Below are 23,976 nucleotides of genomic sequence, written 5' to 3' on the forward strand. Positions count from 1 at the left end.
TCTGCAGGCACTACTCTCTCCGTCACAACAGAAGGTGCAGCCAGCGTGGCACTATTTCCTTCTGCAAGTCACGTCCCTGAGAATAGTCCATGCTGTATACATCCGCCTCCGCAATACTTCGGGCAGTGCGCGGCCTCCAAGAAGCTAGTCATTGTCGGGAATTACGCAGGGCAATTGCGCCAACCACTTCGCAGTTCCTCGTTCGGAGTACCTCCCGACCAACGCTGGCCGCCCTCCACCAACTTGAGGAATCCTCTCGGCAGACACCTTCTCGCAGACCTCACTGATACGGCTCCATCACGCATTTTCAGGGAAGTTACTAGCCCGATGATATCTCCCTCAGGAACTCCCTAAGTGGTTACTTGCTAAGTGCCAGGCCTACCTTTAACCCACGTAGACTATACAGTTGCTTCATAGTGTTATTTCTTCCTATATCTGTACCCTGAATAAATGTGTTATTATTAGCAACCACACTATGGGAGTAAGGGAGCTCCGGTCAGCTTATCGCGAGTTTTTGTTGTGATATTTCACGAGGACACGCTAAAACACTTGATAGTATATGCACACTCTCCACTGATATCATTCACAGTCCGATGTATTTTCCTTAGACACCATTGCACGTGTTCCGTGTCAAGGCATCGCGTTCTACATCTACATCTACATCCATACTCCGCAAGCCACCTGACGGTGTGTGACGGAGGGTACCTTGAGTACCTCTATCGGTTCTCCCTTCTATTCCAGTCTCGTATTGTTCGTGGAAAGAAGGATTGTCGGTATGCTTCTGTGTGGGCACTAATCCCTGTGATTTTATCCTCATGGTCTCTTCGCGATATATACGTAGGAGGGAGCAATATACTGCTTGACTCCTCGGTGAAGGTATGTTCTCGAAATGTCAACAAAAGCCCGTACCGAGCTACTGAGCGTCTCTCCTGCAGAGTCTTCCACTGGAGTTTATCTATCATCTCCGTAACGCTTTCGCGTTTACTAAATGATCCTGTAACGAAGCGCGCTGCTCTCCGTTGGATCTTCTCTATCTCTTCTATCAACCCTATCTTGTACGGATCCCACACTGCTGAGCAGTATTCAAGCAGTGGGTGAACACGCGTACTATATCCTACTTCCTTTGTTTTCGGATTGCATTTCCTTAGGATTCTTCCAATGAATCTCAGTCTGGCGTCTGCTTTACCGACGATCAACTTTATATGATCATTCCATTTTAAATCACTCCTAATGCCTACTCCCAGATAATTTATGGCATTACCTGCTTCCAGTTGCTGACCTCGTATATTGTAGCTAAATGATAAGGGATCTTTCTTTCTATGTATTCGCAGCACATTACACTTGTCTACATTGAGATTCAATTGCCATTCCCTGCACCATGCGTCAATTCGCTGCAGATCCTCCTGCATTTCAGTACAATTTTCCACTGTTACAACCTCTCGATATACCACAGCATCATGTGCAAAAAGCCTCAGTGAACTTCCGGTGTTATCCACAAGGTCATTTATGTATATTGTGAATAGCAACGGTCCTACGACACTCCCCTGCGGCACACCTGAAATTACTCTTACTTCGGAAGACTTCTCTCCATTGAGAATGACATGCTGCGTTATGTTATCTAGGAACTCTTCAATCCAATCACACAATTTTTCTGGTAACAGCTACGCGTGGCCAACAGCAGTAGTGTCGTGGTCAAGTACTTCTTGACTGCTGTATTATCTGTATGTATCGAACCACAGCACATAATAACAAATAACAATTTTTCCACTAGCAGTCCAAAACATATCTGTATCATCTGCTGTATTCGTTGTATAGAGGGCGAACATTAATAAAACCGATAAACTGCAGGGACGGATTCCTGAGTGGAAATGGAGGACCAAAGGTCCTACGAACATGGGTCTGGAAACGGACGATGGGTGTGCAGCGACCACAAATCGTCCCTGAATACAGGACCGAGCTGCATTGCATTCACGTCATAACAAATGTCCCAAGTGGCCTCCGTGGAATGCGGTTGTCATCCAGGATACACGTAATCGTACTTTAGGTTACACCATGTCACCTCCTTAAAGTAATTCTTATAGATTTAACAGAATATTCATGAATGTCAGTGTAATCCCATAGCTATAAATCTCAACCAAAAATGAGCAGGTAATACGTCTGTTACATACAAGTGTGCGCACAAATTGTTTCGTCATGTTGCATACATTCAGTTATCATCTTACATGCACACTGTAAGCGGAACTAATTTACATTACCTTGGCTAACATTTTTGAGACAATTTGTGAAGCAACATTATCTGAGAATGAGATTTTCACTCTGCAGCGGAGTGTGCGTTGATATGAAACTTCCTGGCAGATTAAAACTGTGTGCGGGACCGAGACTCGAACTCGGGACGTTTGCCTTTCGCGGGCAAGTGCTCTACAATCTGAGCTACCCATGCACGACTCACGCCCCGCCCTCACAGCTTTACTTCTGCCATTACCTCGTCTCCTACCTTCGAAACATTATCTGAAATGTTCATTCTTCATTAGAAGAATCAGTAAAGCTGGATGTAACTAGGAACTAAATTCTCGATAATCTGTTTCCAAATACAGTACGGAAGAAAACTGCTTAGTAACAACTCCCACATTTTATACTTCATAACAAATGCTACAATAAATTGAACTTAACGTCCTTAATATAAGAAGAGTAAATCGAGTGTGAAAACTACTTTCTGTACACAAAACCAGCTCTGAAAACGAGTGCCTCAAAGACATAAGTAAATATTCATATCATTACTCACTTCTCCGCTAACATCTCAAGCCCACCGACTTAGATATATAAAACTGGTATTAATAGGCGCCAGAGAAACTGTTGCGAATGTATTAATACCAATCAAATCAATTGTTTGCAGTAAATAAAAGAATAAACGGCATGTAAGACCAGTTGTATATGTATTTAGCAATGTCACTTAAAGGGTTAAATGACGGAACAACTACAAACCAGTCAATGAAACACAAACTCATACTGGTAATCACCCACATCGAGTGAATTAGGATCCAGAGAGCATCAGAGGAAACAAATAAGATGGTGTTAGAGTTCTGTGTCCCGTCAACAAACTAGTATTTAGGAATGTAGCACCAGTTCAGATGGACTAAGAAAGGAGTCATCCCCTTGTAAAAGGTCCATGATTAAAGAATTTGTTGCTAGCGCACTCGGGCAGATGTAATTTCTATGGACTGCTCACGCGCTGCCTGCGGTATGTAAGCTATAAGAGAATCTTAGAGCAGAGAGCAATGTTGTCAGCAGTAGGAACTGTGTAGCAGTAGGAGTAAGTAGTAGCTAGCACTCTGGTGTATCGTGTTGGCTGGGCCGGTCGTGGGGAGCGATGGCGGAGGTTGGTTGGTTGGTTGTTTGGGGAAGGAGACCAGACAGCGTTGTCATCGGTCTCATCGGATTAGGGAAGGAAGTCGGCCGTGCCCTTTCAGAGGAACCATCCCGGCATTTGCCTGGAATGATTTAGGGAAATCACGGAAAACCTAAATCAGGATGGCCGGACGCGGGATCGATGGCGGAGCCTGAGCGTTGTAGTATAAGGTAAAAGCAGCGTCGCGCATATATAGTATTGTTATGTTGTTGTTGTTGTGGTCTTCAGTCCTGAGACTGGTTTGATGCAGCTCTCCATGCTACTCTATCCTGTGCAAGCTTTTTCATCTCCCAGTACCTACTGCAACCTACGTCCTTCTGAATCTGCTTAGTGTATTCATCTCTTGGTCTCCCTCTACGATTTTTACCCTCCATGCTGCCCTCCAATGCTAAATTTGTGAGACCTTGATGCCTCAAAACATGTCCTACCAACCGATCCCTTCTTCTAGTCAAACTGTGCCACAAACTTCTCTTCTCCCCAATCCTATTCAATACCTCCTCATTAGTTACGTGATCTACCCACCTTATCTTCAGCATTCTTCTGTAGCACCACATTTCGAAAGCTTCTATTCTCTTCTTGTCCAAACTAGTTATCGTCCATGTTTCACTTCCATACATGGCTACACTCCATACAAATACTTTCAGAAACGACTTCCTGACACTTAAATCTATATTCGATGTTAACAAATTTCTCTTCTTCAGAAACGATTTCCTTGCCATTGCCAGTCTACATTTTATATCCTCTCTACTTCGACCATCATCAGTTATTTTACTCCCCAAATAGCAAAACTCCTTTACTACTTTAAGTGTCTCATTTCCTAATCTAATTCCCTCAGCATCACCCGATTTAATTTGACTACATTCCATTATCCTCGTTTTGCTTTTGTTGATGTTCATCTTATATCCTCCTTTCAAGACTTTGACAATTATTCATTTCAATTTAAAGAATTTACTAATTTCTCCAATCCTTGGTCATCCCGATTACTGAAAAGAAAAATCGGTTGTTTCTTTTTATACATGACAAATCTATCGGCCAGCATTGCACTCGGCTGTGCCAGAAAAATTTCTTATACGAGCAGATATACAGGGTGTTTCAAAAATGACCGGTATATTTGAAACGGCAATAAAAACTAAACGAGCAGCGATAGAAATTCACCGTTTGTTGCAATATGCTTGGGACAACAGCACATTTTCAGGCGGACAAACTTTCGAAATTACAGTAGTTACAATTTTCAACAACAGATGGCGCTGCAAGTGATGTGAAAGATATAGAAGACAATGCAGTCTGTGGGTGCGCCATTCTGTACGTCGTCTTTCTGCTGTAAGCGTGTGCTGTTCACAACGTGCAAGTGTGCTGTGGACAACATGGTTTATTCCTTAGAACAGAGGATTTTTCTGGTGTTGGAATTCCACCGCCTAGAACACAGTGTTGTTGCAACAAGACGAAGTTTGCAACGGAGGTTTAATGTAACCGAAAAGCGATACAATAAAGGATCTGTTTGAAAAATTTCAACGGACTGGGAACGTGACAGATGAACGTGCTGGAAAGGTAGGGCAACCGCGTACGGCAACCACAGAGGGCAACGCGCAGCTAGTGCAGCAGGTGATCCAACAGCGGCCTCGGGTTTCCTTTCGCCGTGTTGCAGCTGCGGTCCAAATGACGCCAACGTCCACGTATCGTCTCATGCGCCAGAGTTTACACCTCTATCCATACAAAATTCAAACGTGGCAACCCCTCAGCGCCGATACCATTGCTGCACGAGAGACATTCGCTAACGATATAGTGCACAGGATTGATGACGGCGATATGCATGTGGGCAGCATTTGGTTTACTGACGAAGCTTATTTTTACCTGGACGGCTTCGTCAATAAACAGAACTGGCGCATATGGGGAACCGAAAAGCCCCATGTTGCAGTCCCATCGTCCCTGCATCCTCAAAAAGTACTGGTCTGGGCCGCCATTTCTTCCAAAGGAATCATTGGCCCATTTTTCAGATCCGAAACGATTACTGCATCTCGCTATCTGGACATTCTTCGTGAATTTGTGGCGGTACAAACTGCCTTAGACGACACTGCGAACACCTCGTGGTTTATGCAAGATGGTGCACGGCCACATCGCACAGCCAACGTCTTTAATTTCCTGAATGAATATTTCGATGATCGTGTGATTGCTTTGGGCTATCCGAAACATACAGGAGGCGGCGTGGATTGGCCTCCCTATTCGCCAGACATGAACCCCTGTGACTTATTTCTGTGGGGACACGTGAAAGACCAGGTGTACCGCCAGAATCCAGAAACAATTGAACAGCTGAAGCAGTACATCTCATCTGCATGTGAAGCCATTCCGCCAGACACGTTGTCAAAGTTTTCGGGTAATTTCATTCAGAGACTACGCCATATTATTGCTACGCATGGTAGATATGTGGAAAATATCGTACTATAGAGTTTCCCAGACCGCAGCGCCATCTGTTGTTGACAATTGTAACTACTGTAATTTCGAAAGTTTGTCTGCCTGAAAATGTACTGTTGTCCCAAGCATATTGCAACAAACTGTGTATTTCTATCGCTGCTCGTTTAGTTTGTATTCCCGTTTCAAATATACCGGTCATTTTTGAAATACCCTGTATATGCGTTATCCGGCGACCTTACTGAGGTAAGAATTTTTAATTTATTCAGTATGATCTTTCAGGGCCATGACGCAGCACTGCTGACGTCCAAAATTTACCAGTTTAAATTCACAGTCAATTATAGGAAGGTTATAAGTGAGTCACAATTTTTTATTGAGAGATTAGTCACATTTTATTACTGATAGGTTATGCAATTTATTTATTGGGAGGTTACGCTAAATGTCAATGTTATAGTTATATTTTTTACTGTTGGGAGGTTTCGGAACTTTTCTGTTGGGAGGTTACACTAAATGTGAATGCTTTACTTATTTTAACTGTTGGGAGGTTATCATATAATTTATCTGTTGAGAGGTTACAACCTTGTTGTAGGAACTGTCTCAGATCTAGCTTGGAGTTATTTTAGAAATTCACGAGAAACCTAATTCGTAATGGTCAATTGGACTTTCGAATCCTCTCCCTCATATTAGTCCAGGATCCTAATCTCTGTATCATCTAACCTGGTAGGCAAAGCTAAACACACACACACACACACACACTCACACATACATACATACGTATATACAAATTGTGAAGTTTTTAAATGGATAGAAAATGTTTTATGCAGAATGCTGTTAAGAAGGAGAGGGCAACGTGAAAAATGAATAACGTACTTGAAGGAAAGAAATGTTAGGAATATGGCCATGTGGTTAAAAGGTGTCTACATGAGTCTGATACATAATGAAGGAATGCCGAGTCAGTAGTTTGTACAGGAGAATCCAAGTAACAATGACAGTGTTGCACGCATTATGGTGATTCTTGATGTGGGGGGGGGGGGGGGGGGGGTATGTTCTGCTATAGGACACTTTTAATTCTCTGGAGATAGTGTCTACCTACGGTCACTACATAGTACAGAAAGTGGAACCGGGGTCCTTTCAGGATGTGTGTGACAGTGGTGTCTTCAGCATAATACGAGGAAATATATAATTACATTGACTTACCTCACGTAGCGGTTAACAGCACCTCCCGACGATTCGTAAGTGAGACACTGCTTACATGAACTTAACAAATCTGTTCCGGCAGGAACAGGATCGGCTAAACAGTAAGATGTAAGTAATATACAAAAGGGCCATTCCGAACCTAAAGCCTTCCATTTCTTTTTATGGGAACTTAACCGATACAGAAAGCACAATAACATAGTAGAAGATAGTGAGATTTCAGCTACATTCTGTCATTTTTCGACATAGTAGCCACCATTCGTTGCACTCGTACACTTTTGCCAAAGACGAACAAGGCCTGCGTGCTGCGGTCGTAAAAACCTGAACCAGCTGAAGTTAGCCACTGTCTTACAGCTACACCAACAGTATCTGCGTCTGGGAAATACTGGCTGCGTAGTCGTTCATAGACCTAAAGAGATGGAAGATTGAGATTCTGAATCAGGACTGTAAAATGGATGTAATGGGTAGGACAATGCAGTTAAATTTGGCAATTAGTTCCACGGTAGCAGAACTGTTGTGGGGCCTGGAGTTATAGTGCTGAAAGCGGAAGTTCGTGAGCAGGATCGCCTGGGTGTTGACTTGTCGTGCACAGCCTTTCCACCACTAGCGAAACGCAGTGCCCACCGCCCCACACTGTTTGTGTCTAGTGTATCATCTCAGTGTACCTCTGGCAATCGTCAAAGGATTTCGGCTCGAGCAATTTGTTCAACAGTGAGGTATTCAATGACACAAATCTGTTTTGTATGCATCTCGGTGTCAGACTTCATTCTGAAACATTCTCCTGCAGCTGCCACCTGTCACAGGACGACGAAACAACCAGGGCTTTACGGGAAGTATCCAAAACTCAGTACTGCACCAACATAATCTGGCCCAGACATACAGTCTACAGAAAAGAAATAGAGGGCATTAGTTTCGGAATGACCTTCGCAGCTTTTCCAAACACTGTAGGCTTCAGACAAAAAAACAAACAACAGTTTCTGATAAACACATTCAGCACAATTTAATATACACTCAATTTACAAAACATCGAATAAAATATATCTAATTGACTCAATTGTCTGAAAGTGTAACTCTCATAAACTCTTTGAAGTGAATCACAACTTACGATACTGCGTACAGTAGGAGGTGTTAAGTGGAGTGTGGCAGAAAATGCGTGTTTGCGCACGTGAGGGGGCCTGCCTGTGCCGAAAACACGTGCGTCGCTCTGTCTTCACCGTGACGTACCTTCTCTGACTAGCATTTACAATAAACACTTTGTACAACTGAGGTTCGTATGCGTCCGGAGCCTCCGGCCGCTCTGACCATTAACGCAGTCTGCGTTCTGGATTTCTTCGTATGCGTGTCTCCGTCATTGAAAAGGAAGTAATGGGATAGACAGTCCATAATGAGATGTGCTAGGATTGCATCAGATAACTTCTACCCTTGTTTGATTTGGAATTTTTACAGAATACGATAATTTTGATCTCTCCTCTGTTATTCAGAGGACTGTCGTTGTGCCTCGAGCACCCTCACGGCGGGGTCCGAAGTATTACATGATGGCAAACTTCTGTCTTCTTCTACAAGTCCATTGAATAATCGGATGCCGGCCGCGGTGGTCAAGCGGTTCTAGGCGCGCAGTCCGGAACCGCGCGACTGCTACGGTCGCAGGTTCGAATCCTGCCTCGGGCATGGATGTGTGTGATGTCCTTAGGTTAGTTAGGTTTAAGTAGTTCTAAGTTCTAGGGGACTGATGACCACAGTAGTTAAGTCCCATAGTGCTCAGAGCCATTTGAACCATTTTTTTGAATAATCGGATCTGTACGGATTCTTTTGATACGCAGTCCTAAAACACCTGACAAGTTCAAGAAAACCAATATCCGCAATCTACTCATTCTTCAAATTCTTTCCTAACATGACAATAACTGATTCACCTACCACGACGTCCATTCTTTCCGTCCTAATTCCTTCCTATCCATCCTCCTCGCATCGTCATTTACCCCTTTCGCTCCCCTTTCCATGTGTATCATTATCATAGACGTGACACAATCTCTAACCAGACATACTTATTTCAAATTCTCGTATGTTCCAACCGACAACGCTCGACAATAGGCTAAATCTTTGAAGTTGAATGCTAATTGTACCTTGTCGTAATCATCTTGAAAATTTGTTAATATTCACATTCCTGTTTACTTAGTCTTGAAATATAGATTGAATACGTTCGTAGGGAACGATCTGTCATTGGCGAATAGGAAATTTTCTGCAGCTAAGATCGCTTGGTATTTCAATTTTATTTAAGAATAACCGGTTTCGACAGCATCCTACTGTCATTACTGAATCTTCGGAAAATTCTTATTAACATGCATACGGGCCACCAGTACAATTAGAACACTTTCCACTCATAGGAAACGACACCAAGCTGACTTGCCAAATACATAAAAGCGAACATATAAAACATCCATTGCACCAACTGTGTGACCAGGAGTGAAGGTGAACAAATAGAAACTGCAGTCGTAGGACGAGCACAACACAGTAAAAACTCAAAGGAAACTCTGGTGTTTCACAAGTTCAACATGGTCACGCATTGAAACAATAATCCAGGAAGTGTAGAATGAATTTCTTTTATTTCCGCCGATGATCACAAAACTTTTGGTCTTTAGACAGCCGGTTTCGGTCAGCAATGAGCATCTTCGGATCTGCACAAACTATGGGAAATGAAATACAACTAGTGATCAGATTATGCCATAATGAAAAATAATTACTTTCATAGATAATAATAATGTCGTGTGACGAGGGCTTCCCGTCGGGTAGACCGCTCGCCTGGTGCAAGTCTTTCAATGTGACGCCACTTCGGCGACTTGCGCGTCGATGGGGATGAAATGATGATGATTAGGACAACACAACACCCCGTCCCTGAGTAGAGAAAATCTCCGCCCCAGCCGGGAATCGAACCCGGGCCCTTAGGATTGACAGTCTGTCGCGCTGACCGCTTTTTTTTTTTTTAATTCTTTGTTGATCTCATTTTGTTCGTTGTATATGATCGGGGCGGACGTCTCGTGACACCCGTTCAGGTTGTTCGTTGATCCGTTTACTTAGTTTTTTTTTATTACAGAGGGCAACTAAACCCTCTGACCAAACACGCTGAGCTACCGTGCCGGCTGACCACTCAGCTACCGGGGGCGGACACTTTCATATATGTGAAAACATGTGGTTAAAATATGACGAGGCATGCCAAAGTGTCATCGTCACAATTAGCTTAACATCGTCGGCCATATTTAAAATGTGGCGTAAACTAGACCACTGTTCTAGCAGTCATATTGTCTCTATCGCTACTGTTGAAACAAACTCCAGTACAGTGACCACAACATATGTTTGTGCTGTAAGCTTACTATGTATCTCTACTGTAAGTTGGTTCGTTGGTTTAAGGATAGGGGGTGGGGGGGGGGGGGGAGGGGGAAGAGACCAAACTCCTAGGCCGTTGGTCCCTACTGTAAGTCTACACACATTTGTCAATTATAAAATTGTACACTACGCAGTAAATGAAGGGTATAATAGGTAAGGCTACAGTGGGCTTGCCAGATGTATACGTTATTACAGTGATAAAGAGTAATAATTAAAAACGAGAATAAAGTTACATTTAAAATTGTTAAAAGGAAATGGTTAAGTGATAATATATGCTTCTCAGACGTTCTTTTGGTTATTTTAGATAAAAATACACAAGAATAAGCTGAAGCTAATAAAATAACATAAAGGTGATAGAATAACTAGGGATAGAAGCAGAAAGGATGAAAACAAAAGACTGTAGTGAGCAATCAGCGACATCTGTTGGTGTAGCCGCCAGAATGTAGCATAGGCGAGAAGTTTTGTGATCATTGCAGGAATAAAAGAAATTCATTCTAAACTGCGATGTTCTTGAGCCACGACTCTGTTTCTATTTGCTGACTTCCACTCCTGGGCAGACAATTGGTACAATGGATATTTTATATGTTCTTTTTTATATTTCTGACAAGCCAACGTGGTGTCGTTTCCTATGAAAGGAAAGTGTTCACCTTGTATTGGTGACATGTATGCGTGTTAATAAGAATTTTCCGAAGATACGATGATGACACAAAGATTCTGTCGAAAGCAGTCATGGCGAAATAAAATAAATAAACCAAGCACTCTTGGCTGCAGACGATTTTCTATTTACAAAACATATTTTTTTGGGAATTCCACCTCGAACGAAACAAAACTGCTTCCTTTTCAGTTTCCTCGTACATGTGTCGATCCTGTTGCATCAGAATCTGAGTATTTATTTTTATTTTACTATGATAGCTAAATTGCATTGAATATACTACACTGCCATTTTCTATAAAGAACACGTACTATAACAGCACATTTGGTTCCTCATGTTCCTGTCTGACTGACATAGGGCCGGGTATACTTTTATACAGTTTGTCATCTACGAGTAATAATTCTTTTCCTTTGAAGCTGCATGTGAACGGGAAACTCAGGGCTCAGTGATATTAAAAAACCGTCAACAACCAGAAGGTTTGCTTGATCAATGCTGCACTTTTTTAGACGTGATCCTATTGAGATCTTTTCCCGACTTAAGAACTTAGCCGGCCAGTTACCGGCAGACCTACATTATAACGTAGACTCTGAACCCCTGTGCAAAATAACATTTTTTACACTAATAAATTACTAGAGGTAAAACAAGAGATACGTGACAAAAAAATATTCTTACCACAGACTCGTATGGAACCACAAATACTTGGATTTGTTGTCTTGTACTTAACCACAGATACACCAAGCTACACAGCTAATAAATCTATTAAGTACTCTATCACTAGTATTTGCGTTTTAATTACATTGTTCCTGATTGTTAAATGGACTACTCTTTCACGCTTCATGTTACTGTTATTTACTTGCAATTTCTGCCCGACTGATGTGACATTGAAATCTATTTTAAGACTCGCGTTTTTGCTGTCTGTGAGCTAAAAACACGCATTATTTAGTATGAAATTCTGTCGTAATTACTGATATTATGGTTAAAACTAGCTAACTGAAGAGTTATCGTTTGGTAACTGAGCTCATATTCGTCCTTCCTTTTCAGTCATTGTTCAGCTCTCCATCTGGGTCCTACAAGCGAACTCCTTCATTTCTGCATAACAATTTACTCCTGCATATTTCTAGCTTGTTTTAAACATGCTGATCAGGGCTTTCTTCGGCCCATCTTTCGTCGTAATGTCAGTTCTGTGATATTTTGAGACAGTCGATTATGGCGTATTATATGACTTATGCAGTGAAGTCGTTTTCGTTGGATAGTTCTGATGAATGGTCGATCATCACTAATTCTTTGAGAAGCCCCTGCTTTGTCGTTAAGCGTACTTCAAATGGTTTAAAAGATTAAAAGATTTTATTTCAGTTTCGCTATCGCTCACATTTTAAAGCTCTAAAGAGTTGAGCTACAGTTGAAGCATTTAACAAGGCTTGTGAGCATCTCAGTGCTTCTGCTTTTGTTACTCTAAGAATTATTGTATGTATTTTTTGCTTCGTCTGTTACCTTACTGCCCAAATCTTCGTATATTCTTGCATGTTCTGTTTTATTTCCTCCAATTTTAAATTTACTTTTTAAGATTCCTTGAAGCACATTACTATATCTGCCTTCTTTCTATTAATTTCAGCTATTAGCTAGTTTTTCATTTCGGTTTTGTATCTAAATACAGCATCCAAATCTTTTAAAACTGATTGGAGGTTTCTTTCGTCTGGGACACTTGGTCACCCAGTTACATTCGAACGTACCTGTCCGATCTCCTTTCTCGTCGGTATATAACAGATATCTAACAGGCATCGCACTCACGAGCACCAACAGGTAGGTATTTTTCTAGTCTGGTGACGACATAACGCTAACACGCACAGAGCTGCACTCATCATGGTCAAGAGAAGGAAGTGTCAGGTGTTGCTTCGCGCTTGCAACAGTGGCAAGTGGGAGAACTCCCGGGTTGGTATTCCTGCTGTGCCGGTTACCTCAGAAAACTCACGTTGCACACATGGACATAGATTTTTAGACAAAAATCCAACAGCGTTGCCACTGTGGTAGTCACCGGCTGCAGTTCTGTTCCAGTTTATGTGGGATTGCTGCTTATCTTGCAGATAAGAATGACTATCGCTGGTCTTTTGCAAATGGATTTTATTTTGTTCCTTAACCAGACGTGTTTCGCCAAATTCTTTCAGGCATCTACTCGTGCTTTTGGTCTCCCCCTATCTTCTATATAACATGTATAGCTAGTTATTCTAGCTTTAAATGCGAACAGTTTAGGTTAAGTTATACCATGACAAACAGATAACAATTAAAACTAGAAGTTGACTGTTACCGGTCGCCTTTTGATAACAGTGTCACTAACTAACGAATTATTGGTATATAGGTAAGGAAAGGCAATCTGTAGTGCGCATATACATATTTAAGAATGTAGGTTGCTCTTAAAAACAGAGATGATGCTGTTGTAAATATTGTCATTTTAGTCATTTACGTTCGACTCATGTCATTTTCTTTGGCGTTGTATAGTGCTGATACTTATGTTATTAACATTTTGTATTCCACTTTTTTTAGTGCCATGTTATCATTGAATCTAATCTCAAATGTCTGCTAGTCTGACCTGTGTAGAAACAGTCAGAACACAATATACAATTTTATATTCAGCCATATGCTGCAGTGGGTTTCTAGTGTTGCTACTGAGAGATATTTTCTACCCAATCTTAATGATATGAGACATGAGGTCTATAATAAGGTGAGAAGAAATACCCTCAGCTGCTCTGTTGTTAAGAGGTCTTTGTTTTTTCTCCTTTTTGCTGTTAATTTGAGACGAATACATCCTGAAATATATTACGCACACAGTTATTTCAATAATAACTTGAAAACGATGCATTCTGAACTTACATACACACTAGATTTACTCTCTGTTTTGATGGGAGGTACTTGGGCCCAAAACTTGTCCAGACATTCTTCACACAAATTTCGTGTGCTCATTAGCAAAGCAAGGCTATCGGTTCTGACCTTCATCAGATATCGCAGTACACAGATAAACCTTCTGTCACTTCGTGAGTATACCAGAATTTTTAATTGTCCTTTTTTGCCCAGGATTATTAGACGGCAAATATGATTATAATTTACAGTTCTCCTATGAGCTTGTAAGGAGAACAAGAGGAATTGTATTTAATGCATTCGAAGATGCTCTGCTGTAGCAACAAGCTACGCTTGTAGCTGTATTTCAGTACAGTTAACTGCGCCAATGTGCCTGAATATGAAGCAATAAAATGCTCGAAAACGGTTGAAAATAAAGCAAACAAGCACATTTGAATGGGAGGTAGCTATGAAAAGAACATTTGTGCTTCAAACCATAATTTTAACACTAGTAAATAACATACTACGTAATTTGATCTCCTGTGTTCAGATACTTTTCAAATGTTGTTACGTGCGTTAATATCACGACCGAATAGGCACTTTCCTTGTCTAAGAATGTCATCAAGATAAACGTAAAGCTGCACAAGGCAGCAGCTTACACCCTCATCACGCGCTGAGTTTGTTAACGAGATAAACGTTTTACGAAACGTCAGAAGTACATGTTGATCTTAACATTTATTTGTATCACACATTATAGTGTCTGGTTACTATCGGTAGGCGATTTTTAAAGTATCCTTAGTTTGTTGGCTGAGAGAGTTTAAGCGCCTGCAGCAAATGTAACTTTGGATTATCGATGTAGTATTTAATAAAGACAGTTTTGAGCGACATCTAGCAGCGACAATGAGAAAAATCGATGTGGTATGACACCTGGACTGCATAGCCATTGGCTGACTGGTTTGTTTACACGTTGAAACCCCCGTGTTCAGAGCGTGCTGGTCAAGAAGTTCACGCGACAGCCGCTCGATGGCGCTAGCGGTTGCTGAGCGCCGATGAGGACGCAAACCCTTCCTCTACAAGACAGGAATTGGCAGATAAATGCGGTGATGGTACATATGAAGACTTTTCCTGCACTCTTTACTGACACCATGTTATCTATGTGATAACTGGAGGGAGATGGGAAAGTAGGCGAATCAGAAGAAACATGTACTTTGTCAAAGATGTGGGAAACACGCTGTCAGTGATCAAAATAGCACACAGCATGAGAAATTACAAATTTTCAGATTTGATTAAAATTATTACGAGGATTACGCTTCGTCATCATAAAACACTAGATCGGCTAAAATGGTGATGTCGTCCTGAAGAGAAAAATTGCAAAGTCGGTCGAAATGTCAGCATTTTAGTTATTTTAGTTTTTTATAATGATGTGGCCTAATACACAGAATGATTTTATTCAAATTGACACTGGCCGTGGATGCTACAATCTAATATTTTTAAAGATTATATTCGTGTCCTCAATCTAGAGACAAACTAACTGACTAGGAAACGTGAGGTTTACACCAGTGGATCGTTGGTTTCTACTTGCGAGGAATAGCATCTACTGTGTCTCGAAGGAGCGAGAAGGGCAATTTTGATGGGGTAACTGTAACATGATGGTGTTCCTAGAGCACCACATAAAATTTGGTTTTTCGTTGGCGTGACGAAAACCAAGTGACATGAGCAAGAGAAACGCATAGAAAATTCTTACAGCAGGAAGTTTCAGGTACGTAGGGACGCGCGCTTTCATAGTGTTCATACATTCTGCTTACTGATATTACAGTAGATGCAATCCATCTTCAAATAAGTTAATGTACATTTAGTGAATTGGCATGCTATATAGACTATATGCTTTTCCACGACATAATCAGCAGTCGTAAAATAAAATTTAATTTTTCTGGTACTTAGACATTTCATCTTCATGAAGTACATGTCCAAGAACTGTATCCTCTCCTTCCGTTTCGGTTTCATCGCTCAATTCTTTCTTTCTTTTTTTTTTTTTTTTTTTTTTTTTTTTGCAAGAACTGCTACCTTCTCTGATAACACGAAACTTGGTGTCAAAACTGAAGCTGGTGTACAAAATATAAATGTCTTACATTGCACAAAAGTGATGGAAAGCTCTCCCTAATTTAAACAACAAAAAATAAAAGAATTTTTGTATGTAGCATTATTCTATCTAAGCATCATCCAGTTATGCACGTCGACACGCATACGAAGAATATCCAGAGTGACATAAATTCTAGTCTTCAGAGCACCAGACCCACTTCGATCCACAAAGTTCATCACATTGTATCACATTTCATAACATCATATCACATTACATCACATAACACCACATTACCAAGTCCACTATCACCTCTCTTTACAGCTTCATGACTAGCTCGGACAGTATCTGTGAGTAGTTGTGCTCGACGCTCAGAGATGGCAGCACTACCGACCGTTCGCCAGCTCCTAGGGACACGGTGGCCAAGACCTGCGGACAAAATAAAATGTCCCCATTCAGTTTATACATTGCTACTGTAAGGCACATACTCTAATTAGCACACTGTCTCGTAGCAGATACCTCCACGCACCAACCAAATTATCGACCACGGGTAAGATGGGGTAAAGTGGCCACTCTAAAAGAAACAACTTTTACAAAATCATTGTTACTTACAGAAGCTTACACAAATTGAATCTTCATGTTGTAAGGTATCAAACGAAATATGTTTCAATGAAGAAGATGATAACAATAATACTAACTACATGCATTTTACCGACGGCTTACATAGCGTCCATTTTTCCCTATGAAGGGGAAAACGTGGCAGTGCCATCGCAACGACATCCCATGTGTGTCGTTTGATTTCCGAACAAATTTTGTGGGCATTTTGATGTAGTAGCATCTTAAACAATACCAAGCGGCTGCAGCAGACCTATTTCAATCGCATTTTTTGTATTAGGCCAAACACATTGGAGCAGAGACGATTTTACGAATACAAATTAATTCGAAACCGCCACAAAGGGACAGAATGACGAATTATAACTTTCTATATAAAAAGGTTCAGAAGTTAGCCTGACCTGCAGTATTAGACGTGATGTATGGCAGTAACTAGCTGTTACGCGACACTCGTCTCTGACAGTGTTCCAGCAGTAGTGGACACCAAAATATCCTGAGGAAGATCCCAGCAGAGGGGTCGAAACGTCGAACATTTTAGAAGAAACATGACGCGGCCTAATAACCCAGAAGATTTTAACTTCAGTGACAACGGCCACGAAAGCCTGCAGACTTACATAATTAACTGTTGTTGGGGTGAACACCTAGGCCACTTTTCCCGATCTGTCATCACATCGGCATCAGTCATTCAGAGAGGAAACTACCAAGCCGAAAGAATCAACACGAACCGTATTTCTAGGCCAGAAGACGTTGTTCAATCATTGATATGGCAAAGATAACTCTCTTTGTATAAATGAGGTGGCAAAAATAATATAAATGAGTTACCTAACATCAGACAACTGAAAGTCAGAAAACGTTTACTAAAACTAACAGAACAACCTTCTTTGTAAAACTCACTGACAACAGTGATAGTGTAGCTGTATTACAACTAGTGAGACTACTTCTCTTTAGGCAGTAGCTGAGTAGAGGGCAAAAAAAAAAAAAAAAAATTAATGGGCACTTCTTCCGCCCAGTTTCCCATATCAGCATATAGAATACCCACTGTGAACACTTCCACTATCCCACACATCTTTCAAACCTGAAGCCAATAACCACATCGTTTCCCCTGCACTTATCAATCCTGATATGTTGTTGTGACTATACCATCCCAAAACCCACAATCTCCATGTCCTCTTCCGCCACAACAGGCTCCCAATCCCAGACAATGAAGTTCACCCTCTCATTTCTCCCTCCTGTCAAATCTAATTCATTCCTCCCAATGCCTCCCCACGTCTGGCATAGACATGACGTCAATTAAACCGTGTAAGAACTAGACATGCAGAAATTAAATCCGTGATGCACAATTGGGGTACCACTGATAACTTAATGTGTGACTGTGAAACTGCTGAACAAACATTGCTACATATAGTACAAGATTGCTCTCGTTTGGATTCAACTTTGTATTGGATTAAATATACTGGTGTTTTTTGTCTTTATATTATTATTTGTGGCTGTCTTGTTTGGATTTAACTTTATAGTTGATGAAATATACTGGCGTTTGTTGTATTTCTATTAGTACTTGTGCTGTATCTTTGTCATATTCGAATATATTGTACATATATTTTTTATGTACCTTACGTATTTTAATCATCTCATTGTTTGAACTTGCACTTGAACGGCCACACGATGAATAAAAAAAATAAAGCTTGTCTGGCTATACTTGCTATAGATTCATTCGAGACATCTGTTTATGTGTATCACATTTAGCAATATTTATCTAGTCTGTCGCAACTTGATAATTAGTTCGTAGTTATCAGATGTCACTACAAACTGCGTTTCAAACAAGTTATAAATTGATCACCCAATTTATGACTTGGGGCGCTAACTAAATTTCTCAATATCTGGATAGTTATTCAATGCCCTGGGGCTCAGCCAACTTCTAAGTTGACTGCTATTTTAATTTTTATTATACCACTTTCAAAGGTGCCAATATCTCACTCTACCGAAATATTCCTAGTTCAATAGTTTTTTCTTCTTCTAAACTTCCCATATTAGGCACCCATCTTTTTCCTTGGTGTGACACGATCTGCTTTATGTTTTTGGCTAGGAAATGTTCTAACTTAATTGGCAGTCTTTGTGGAGCCGGTTTCTGCAGATATTCATTTGATATTTTTTTGTTGTCTTCTAATTTTTCTCATACACTATCTTTTTAAAGTTCTTTTTAAGGTTTTAATTTCCTTTGATTTCTCTTAACTGTTTCATTTATGCGTTTTGAATATGTTTTTAGTGTTTCTTAGTTGAAATATATGTTTCATTCTCATACATCATTCTTGGAAGATTAACGACATTATAAAATTTTACTCATACTATTTTTCCGTTTTAGTTTTTAGTTGCCTTTTGATTGTTCCATATATCACGCCAAGCAAGCTCACTTTAGTCTGTACGTCGTTATTATGATCATAAGATTTGCCACAATAAAAGTAACTGAAATGCTTTACTTGGTCTTTTTTAACAATATTTTTAATTCAGATAAGATTTCTGTCTAAAAAAAATTATTCTTGAAGTATAGTGAATTGATATATTGATATTTTTTTCCATAAATATTTTGGTTTCTGTTCAGTTCTAAATATCTGTTTATTTCTTCTTTTTTTATTTCAGGTGCCTCAGCAGACTACAATGTGTGAATCACATGTTGTAGAGTCACCACTCCGAAATGCGAGTATGCTTAAGTTTTCCATTTTTTTCTTTCGTGTAACGAGCAGCTGGAATCTAAATTTGAACAACCATTCTAGAATTTCTGCCCATAGTGTAGGCTATGTCCCTCGGTTTTTGTTACCTTGTGGTTCTCACCTTTCTATGTTTCTTTCCGGTTACCGTCCGTCTATCTAAATCGCAATGCGCTCGTAGAGGTCTTCCTTTGTTACCCTGCGCCTCAGACGCAGTTCAAGTACTGAGCTGTACATTGTTCATTATTGCTTTCAAATTTGGTACACTAGTTTTTCTTTGAGTGAGGTTTTTGGCTCGTAAACTAAACCCTGAAGGACATAAAGAGTGAAAATCTTCATTTCTAAATATAGACCGATTTTTGGTGTGGAAGACATCCATTAACTTACTGCGTGCAAACAATGCCTAGTGTACTAACCTTGTTATTTCACATGACTACATCTATGTCTGTCCGCTTCCTAACTCAATGATCAGCAAGTCTGGCTGTAATGCGGACGATCCGAGTTCAATTTCCAATTTCCGGTACTACCAGGAATCTTTCCTTAGTGGAATGAGTGCACTCAGCCTCGTAATGCCAGCTGAAGAGTTCCAAGCTCAAGAAAGCAGACAACAGTGGGAAGAGTTGTGTGCCGACATCACCCACCTCCACACCGTATCCGGTGACGCCATTGGCAGACGATGACACGGTGTTCGGTTGGTCCCCATCGTTCCCTAAGGTCCTGAACGCGGATCTTTACTTGCTTACATTTACATCTACCCAAACAGGATGTAAGTAGACGACCATTATGCGCTCTTCGAATCGGTACTCAGTTTCGCAGCTAGCACGATGGCACACCGACTGAATCTGGTCACCAATACAGCACCAGTCACACGAGGGCAGAGATGTGTTCTACTTAGGCTCTCAGGAGCCCTTGGCACCACCTTAGTGGATGCTCTGTGTGTGTTGCTCGGAATATGTCCGATAGATATCACGATCAAATACGGAGGTGCAAGGTACTGGTTAAAGATGGAAGACTAGATAAGGTACACATCACGTCCTGTGTACCGATACAAAGACACGTCCCCTTAAAAGTTTGCGTTTGGGTACATGGTAGGGTGAGTGAGATGTAAATGATAAGGGACCCGGACTGTACGATTTCCTCCCGGACATAAGGGGACGGTTGAAAATGAAACATATCGATCCCAGCAGCGGTATGGTACATTTCTTACCTCAACATGGACCTTACCCCACGCACTTAAACTGCATGACTCTGAGACAGACACCTAAACGCACATGCGTGGAAGAAGGTTCCCAAACACACTGTCTTCTTCTGCGGGCAATATGCGAACGATATAAATGCACTTCTGTTGGACTACACAGAAACAGAAATACATATATACACAGCAATAAGAAACAAAGAACAATAGGCACAATTAAGTGCATTAACAGACTGTAATTAAAAAGAACGTACGAAGAGTGCCTGTGGAGACGGCATAACAGACAGACATGTTTACATGCAGCGTAACAACAATCTCCAGACGATAGACACCGATACTCACAGTGACGGCGACAACGATGACACTGAAGAGGAACAGGAGGAGAAAGAAGATGAGAAGTAATAGTAAAATAAGACACCTGGAATTATGAATCAGACACAGGACGCCAAAATGCACTGACAAATCGCACATATCAGTCAAATAATAGATAAGGATTACGAATACTGGAGTAAATGAAGTGTAAGGTACTGGCAATCAAGCCAAGAAAGCACCCAGTTATGTACACAGATGGATACCAAATGTTAAAGCATGGGACAAGCAATACCATTTCTCTGCTGCTAACTAAAAACTATTTTGTTGTGACTGGCGTTCAATTGCTCGAAGAAACCATTCCGAAGCATTCACCGCCAGTCACAATTGGTGATGCAATTAACAAATCTCTGCTCTATCCGATCATATTTTTACATTGTTCTTACACCAACAAAATTTTGTTTATATTTCTGTCTCAAATTATTTTTTGAGTATTTACTCCTTGTCAAATGTTTCAGATAAAAACAACTGCAAAAAAAGATGACAAAAGAGAACTATAATGTACACGACGTGTTTTAAAATACTACTTCAACAGGTCTCCAAACCACACACACCGCGCACGCAAGCAAAACACCCGCTCACAAAACAAAATATATCGGCCCACGCACACTCGGACTCAGCCGCGCCGCCACCCACGCAAATCACTGCCTCTCGCACAACACACAGCCCGGCATCTCCATCGATCGATAGATAAAACGCACCCTCCTCCCAGATTTGCAATAAATAAATATATAGAACATGTCATAATAAACAACAGGACCTGGCACGGGTAAAAGTAAACAATAATACTAGCCAGAATAGACATGCCGTCTGTGAGATGACCGCCAATGTTTGGTTAAGAGCCGCCACTGACTTGGGAATGAAATAGCGTCCTAGACATTACACCTGTATTTGAAAAGTATGTGGCGCTTATATGATGTATGAAGCTGTTGTGGGACGACACACTTTCCAGTATCGTTCTAGACTGGATAGGTCGAGCAGGGCAGATACGTTGGCTTCAAAAATTATCTCAGTAATGATACTGTTGAAGAACTGGAGGAGCGATTTGTACGGATATGTCGAGATTTACGGGACGATCTGGCGGCGTTTGAACCAATTCATGACTCACTGCATAGACGAGTGCAGTATTCATCCAAATGTGGCTACGACAGGGGGAATGTATACTTTAACATCCCCTTTTGCGAGTTTGCTGCAAGTTGTAACATGTAACGAGGTGAAACAGTATTTTTGGAAATTTCTGCTAAGGTTCTATGGGAAATTTGAGTGCAATTAGGTGGAGATACAATAGAAAAGATTGCATTTTAAATAGATTTATACGAACTAGGACAACATTTAATGATAAAATCAAAGTCGGATCATAACCACACATTCGTAAACATCTACCTCTACATCTACATCCATACTTTGCAAGCCACCTGACGGTGTGTGACGGAGGGTACATTGAGTACCTCTATCGGTTCTCCTTTCTATTCCAGTCTCGTATTGTTCGTGGAAAGAAGGATTGTCGGTATGCCTCTGTGTGGGCTCTAATCTCTCTGATTTTATCCTCGTGGTCTCGTCGCGAGATATACTGTAAGTAGGCTGTTTAGGTTTTTTATTGGTAACGCCACGTAGCGCTCTGTATGAAAATCACTGGCTGTGCTGTGTGAAGTCTGTGGCTAGTTTGCATTGTTGTCTGCCATTGTGGTGTTGGGCAGCTGGATGTGAACAGCGCGTAGCGTTGCACAGTTGGAGGAGGAGGAGGAGGAGATTAGTGTTTAACGTCCCATCGACAACGAGGTCATTAGAGACGGAGCGCAAGCTCGGGTGAGAGAAGGATGGGGAAGGAAATCGGCCGTGCCCTTGCAAAGGAACCATCCCGGCATTTGCCTGAAGCGATTTAGGGAAATCACGGAAAACCTAAATCAAGATGGCCGGAGACGGGATTGAACCCTCGTCCTCCCGAATGCGAATCCAGTGTGCTAACCATTGCGCCACCTCACTCGGTGCACAGTTGGAGGTGAGCCGCCAGCAGTGGTGGATGTGGGGAAGTGAGATGGCTGATTTTTGAGAGTGGATGATCTGGACATGTGTCCATCAGAAACAGCACATTTGTAAGATTGGATATCATGGACTGATATATATATATATATTATCACTTTTGAAACACATTGTTTGTTCGCTATCGAAATCTTTCATTTGCTAACTATGCCTATCAGTAGTTAGTGCCTTCAGTAATTTGAATCTTTTATTTAGCTGCAGCAGTGGCACTCACTGTATTGCAGTAGTTCGAATAATGAAGATTTTTGTGAGGTAAGTGATTTGTGAAACGTATAGGTTTATGTTAGTAAGGGCCATTCTTTTGTAGGGATTTTTGAAAGTCAGATTGCGTTGTGCTAAAAGTATTGTGTCAGTTTAGTGTTGATCAGAATAAGCAAAGAGAGTAATGTCTGAGTACATTCAGTTTTGCTCAGCTGTTTAAAAATCAAATAATTTAAGAGCACAGTAATTCATTAATTTTTCTAAGGGGACGTTTCATATGGCGACCCTGCCAGGAGACCTCTCTGGAATCGTCTGATTTTTTTCTTGTAGTTTGTGTAATTAGTGTAGCTATTGTTTATTGCTAGCGTGTAATCATAGAGAGAATTTCCTTTGTAGTTGTAGTTTTTCATTGTTGTACAGTAAAACAGTTGTGGCATGCATGTAGATTTGCACCAAGTATTTCACAGCTGCGCTTGGAATTAACTAGATATTATTTTCAATGCTATGTTAATGTGTTCTCTTATTTTTGCTCTTCAAATTGTGCTTTTCTGTGTTATCGTGTGAAATATTGAGACAATAATGGCGTGTGAAAAACGTAACACTATGCTCCAAAGTAAACTGAGAAATAATAGTGACGACGAGCGTAGCTTACCAGCACCACCGTGTAATGAATTAACAGACATTCAAAGTAGTAATTTGGTAATTGTGCATAGGGAAATGGAGCGGGCGGCAAATAATGGTGTAGACAGTGAAACAAGTAGTGAACAGGAAAGCATTATCGATCGATCAGTCGGCAACAGCTCGCCTCAGGAATCGGGAATGACAGAACACAATATTGCAAATACTGTAGACTCAGGTTTTGGGTCCTCACCGTTTTCTAAAATGAGTCAAGACACATTTTCTGCTTGTCAAAAT

At 41.0% G+C, this 23,976-nt stretch overlaps 1 protein-coding gene across 1 annotated transcript in view; it reads right to left on the reverse strand.

The window, feature by feature from the left end:
- Nucleotides 1–15,995: 15,995 nt before the first annotated feature.
- Nucleotides 15,996–23,976, reverse strand: part of LOC126474359 (uncharacterized) — a gene marked incomplete at its 5' end in the record, with an annotated part of 148,035 nt that continues 140,054 nt past the window's right edge. The window contains one exon of the mRNA XM_050101826.1: nucleotides 15,996–16,371. Within this exon, the coding sequence (XP_049957783.1) occupies nucleotides 16,261–16,371 (111 nt within the window). The remainder of the gene's footprint in view (nucleotides 16,372–23,976) is intronic.

This window comes from Schistocerca serialis, chromosome 4 (genome assembly GCF_023864345.2).
Source record: "Schistocerca serialis cubense isolate TAMUIC-IGC-003099 chromosome 4, iqSchSeri2.2, whole genome shotgun sequence".
NCBI lineage: Eukaryota > Metazoa > Arthropoda > Insecta > Orthoptera > Acrididae > Schistocerca > Schistocerca serialis.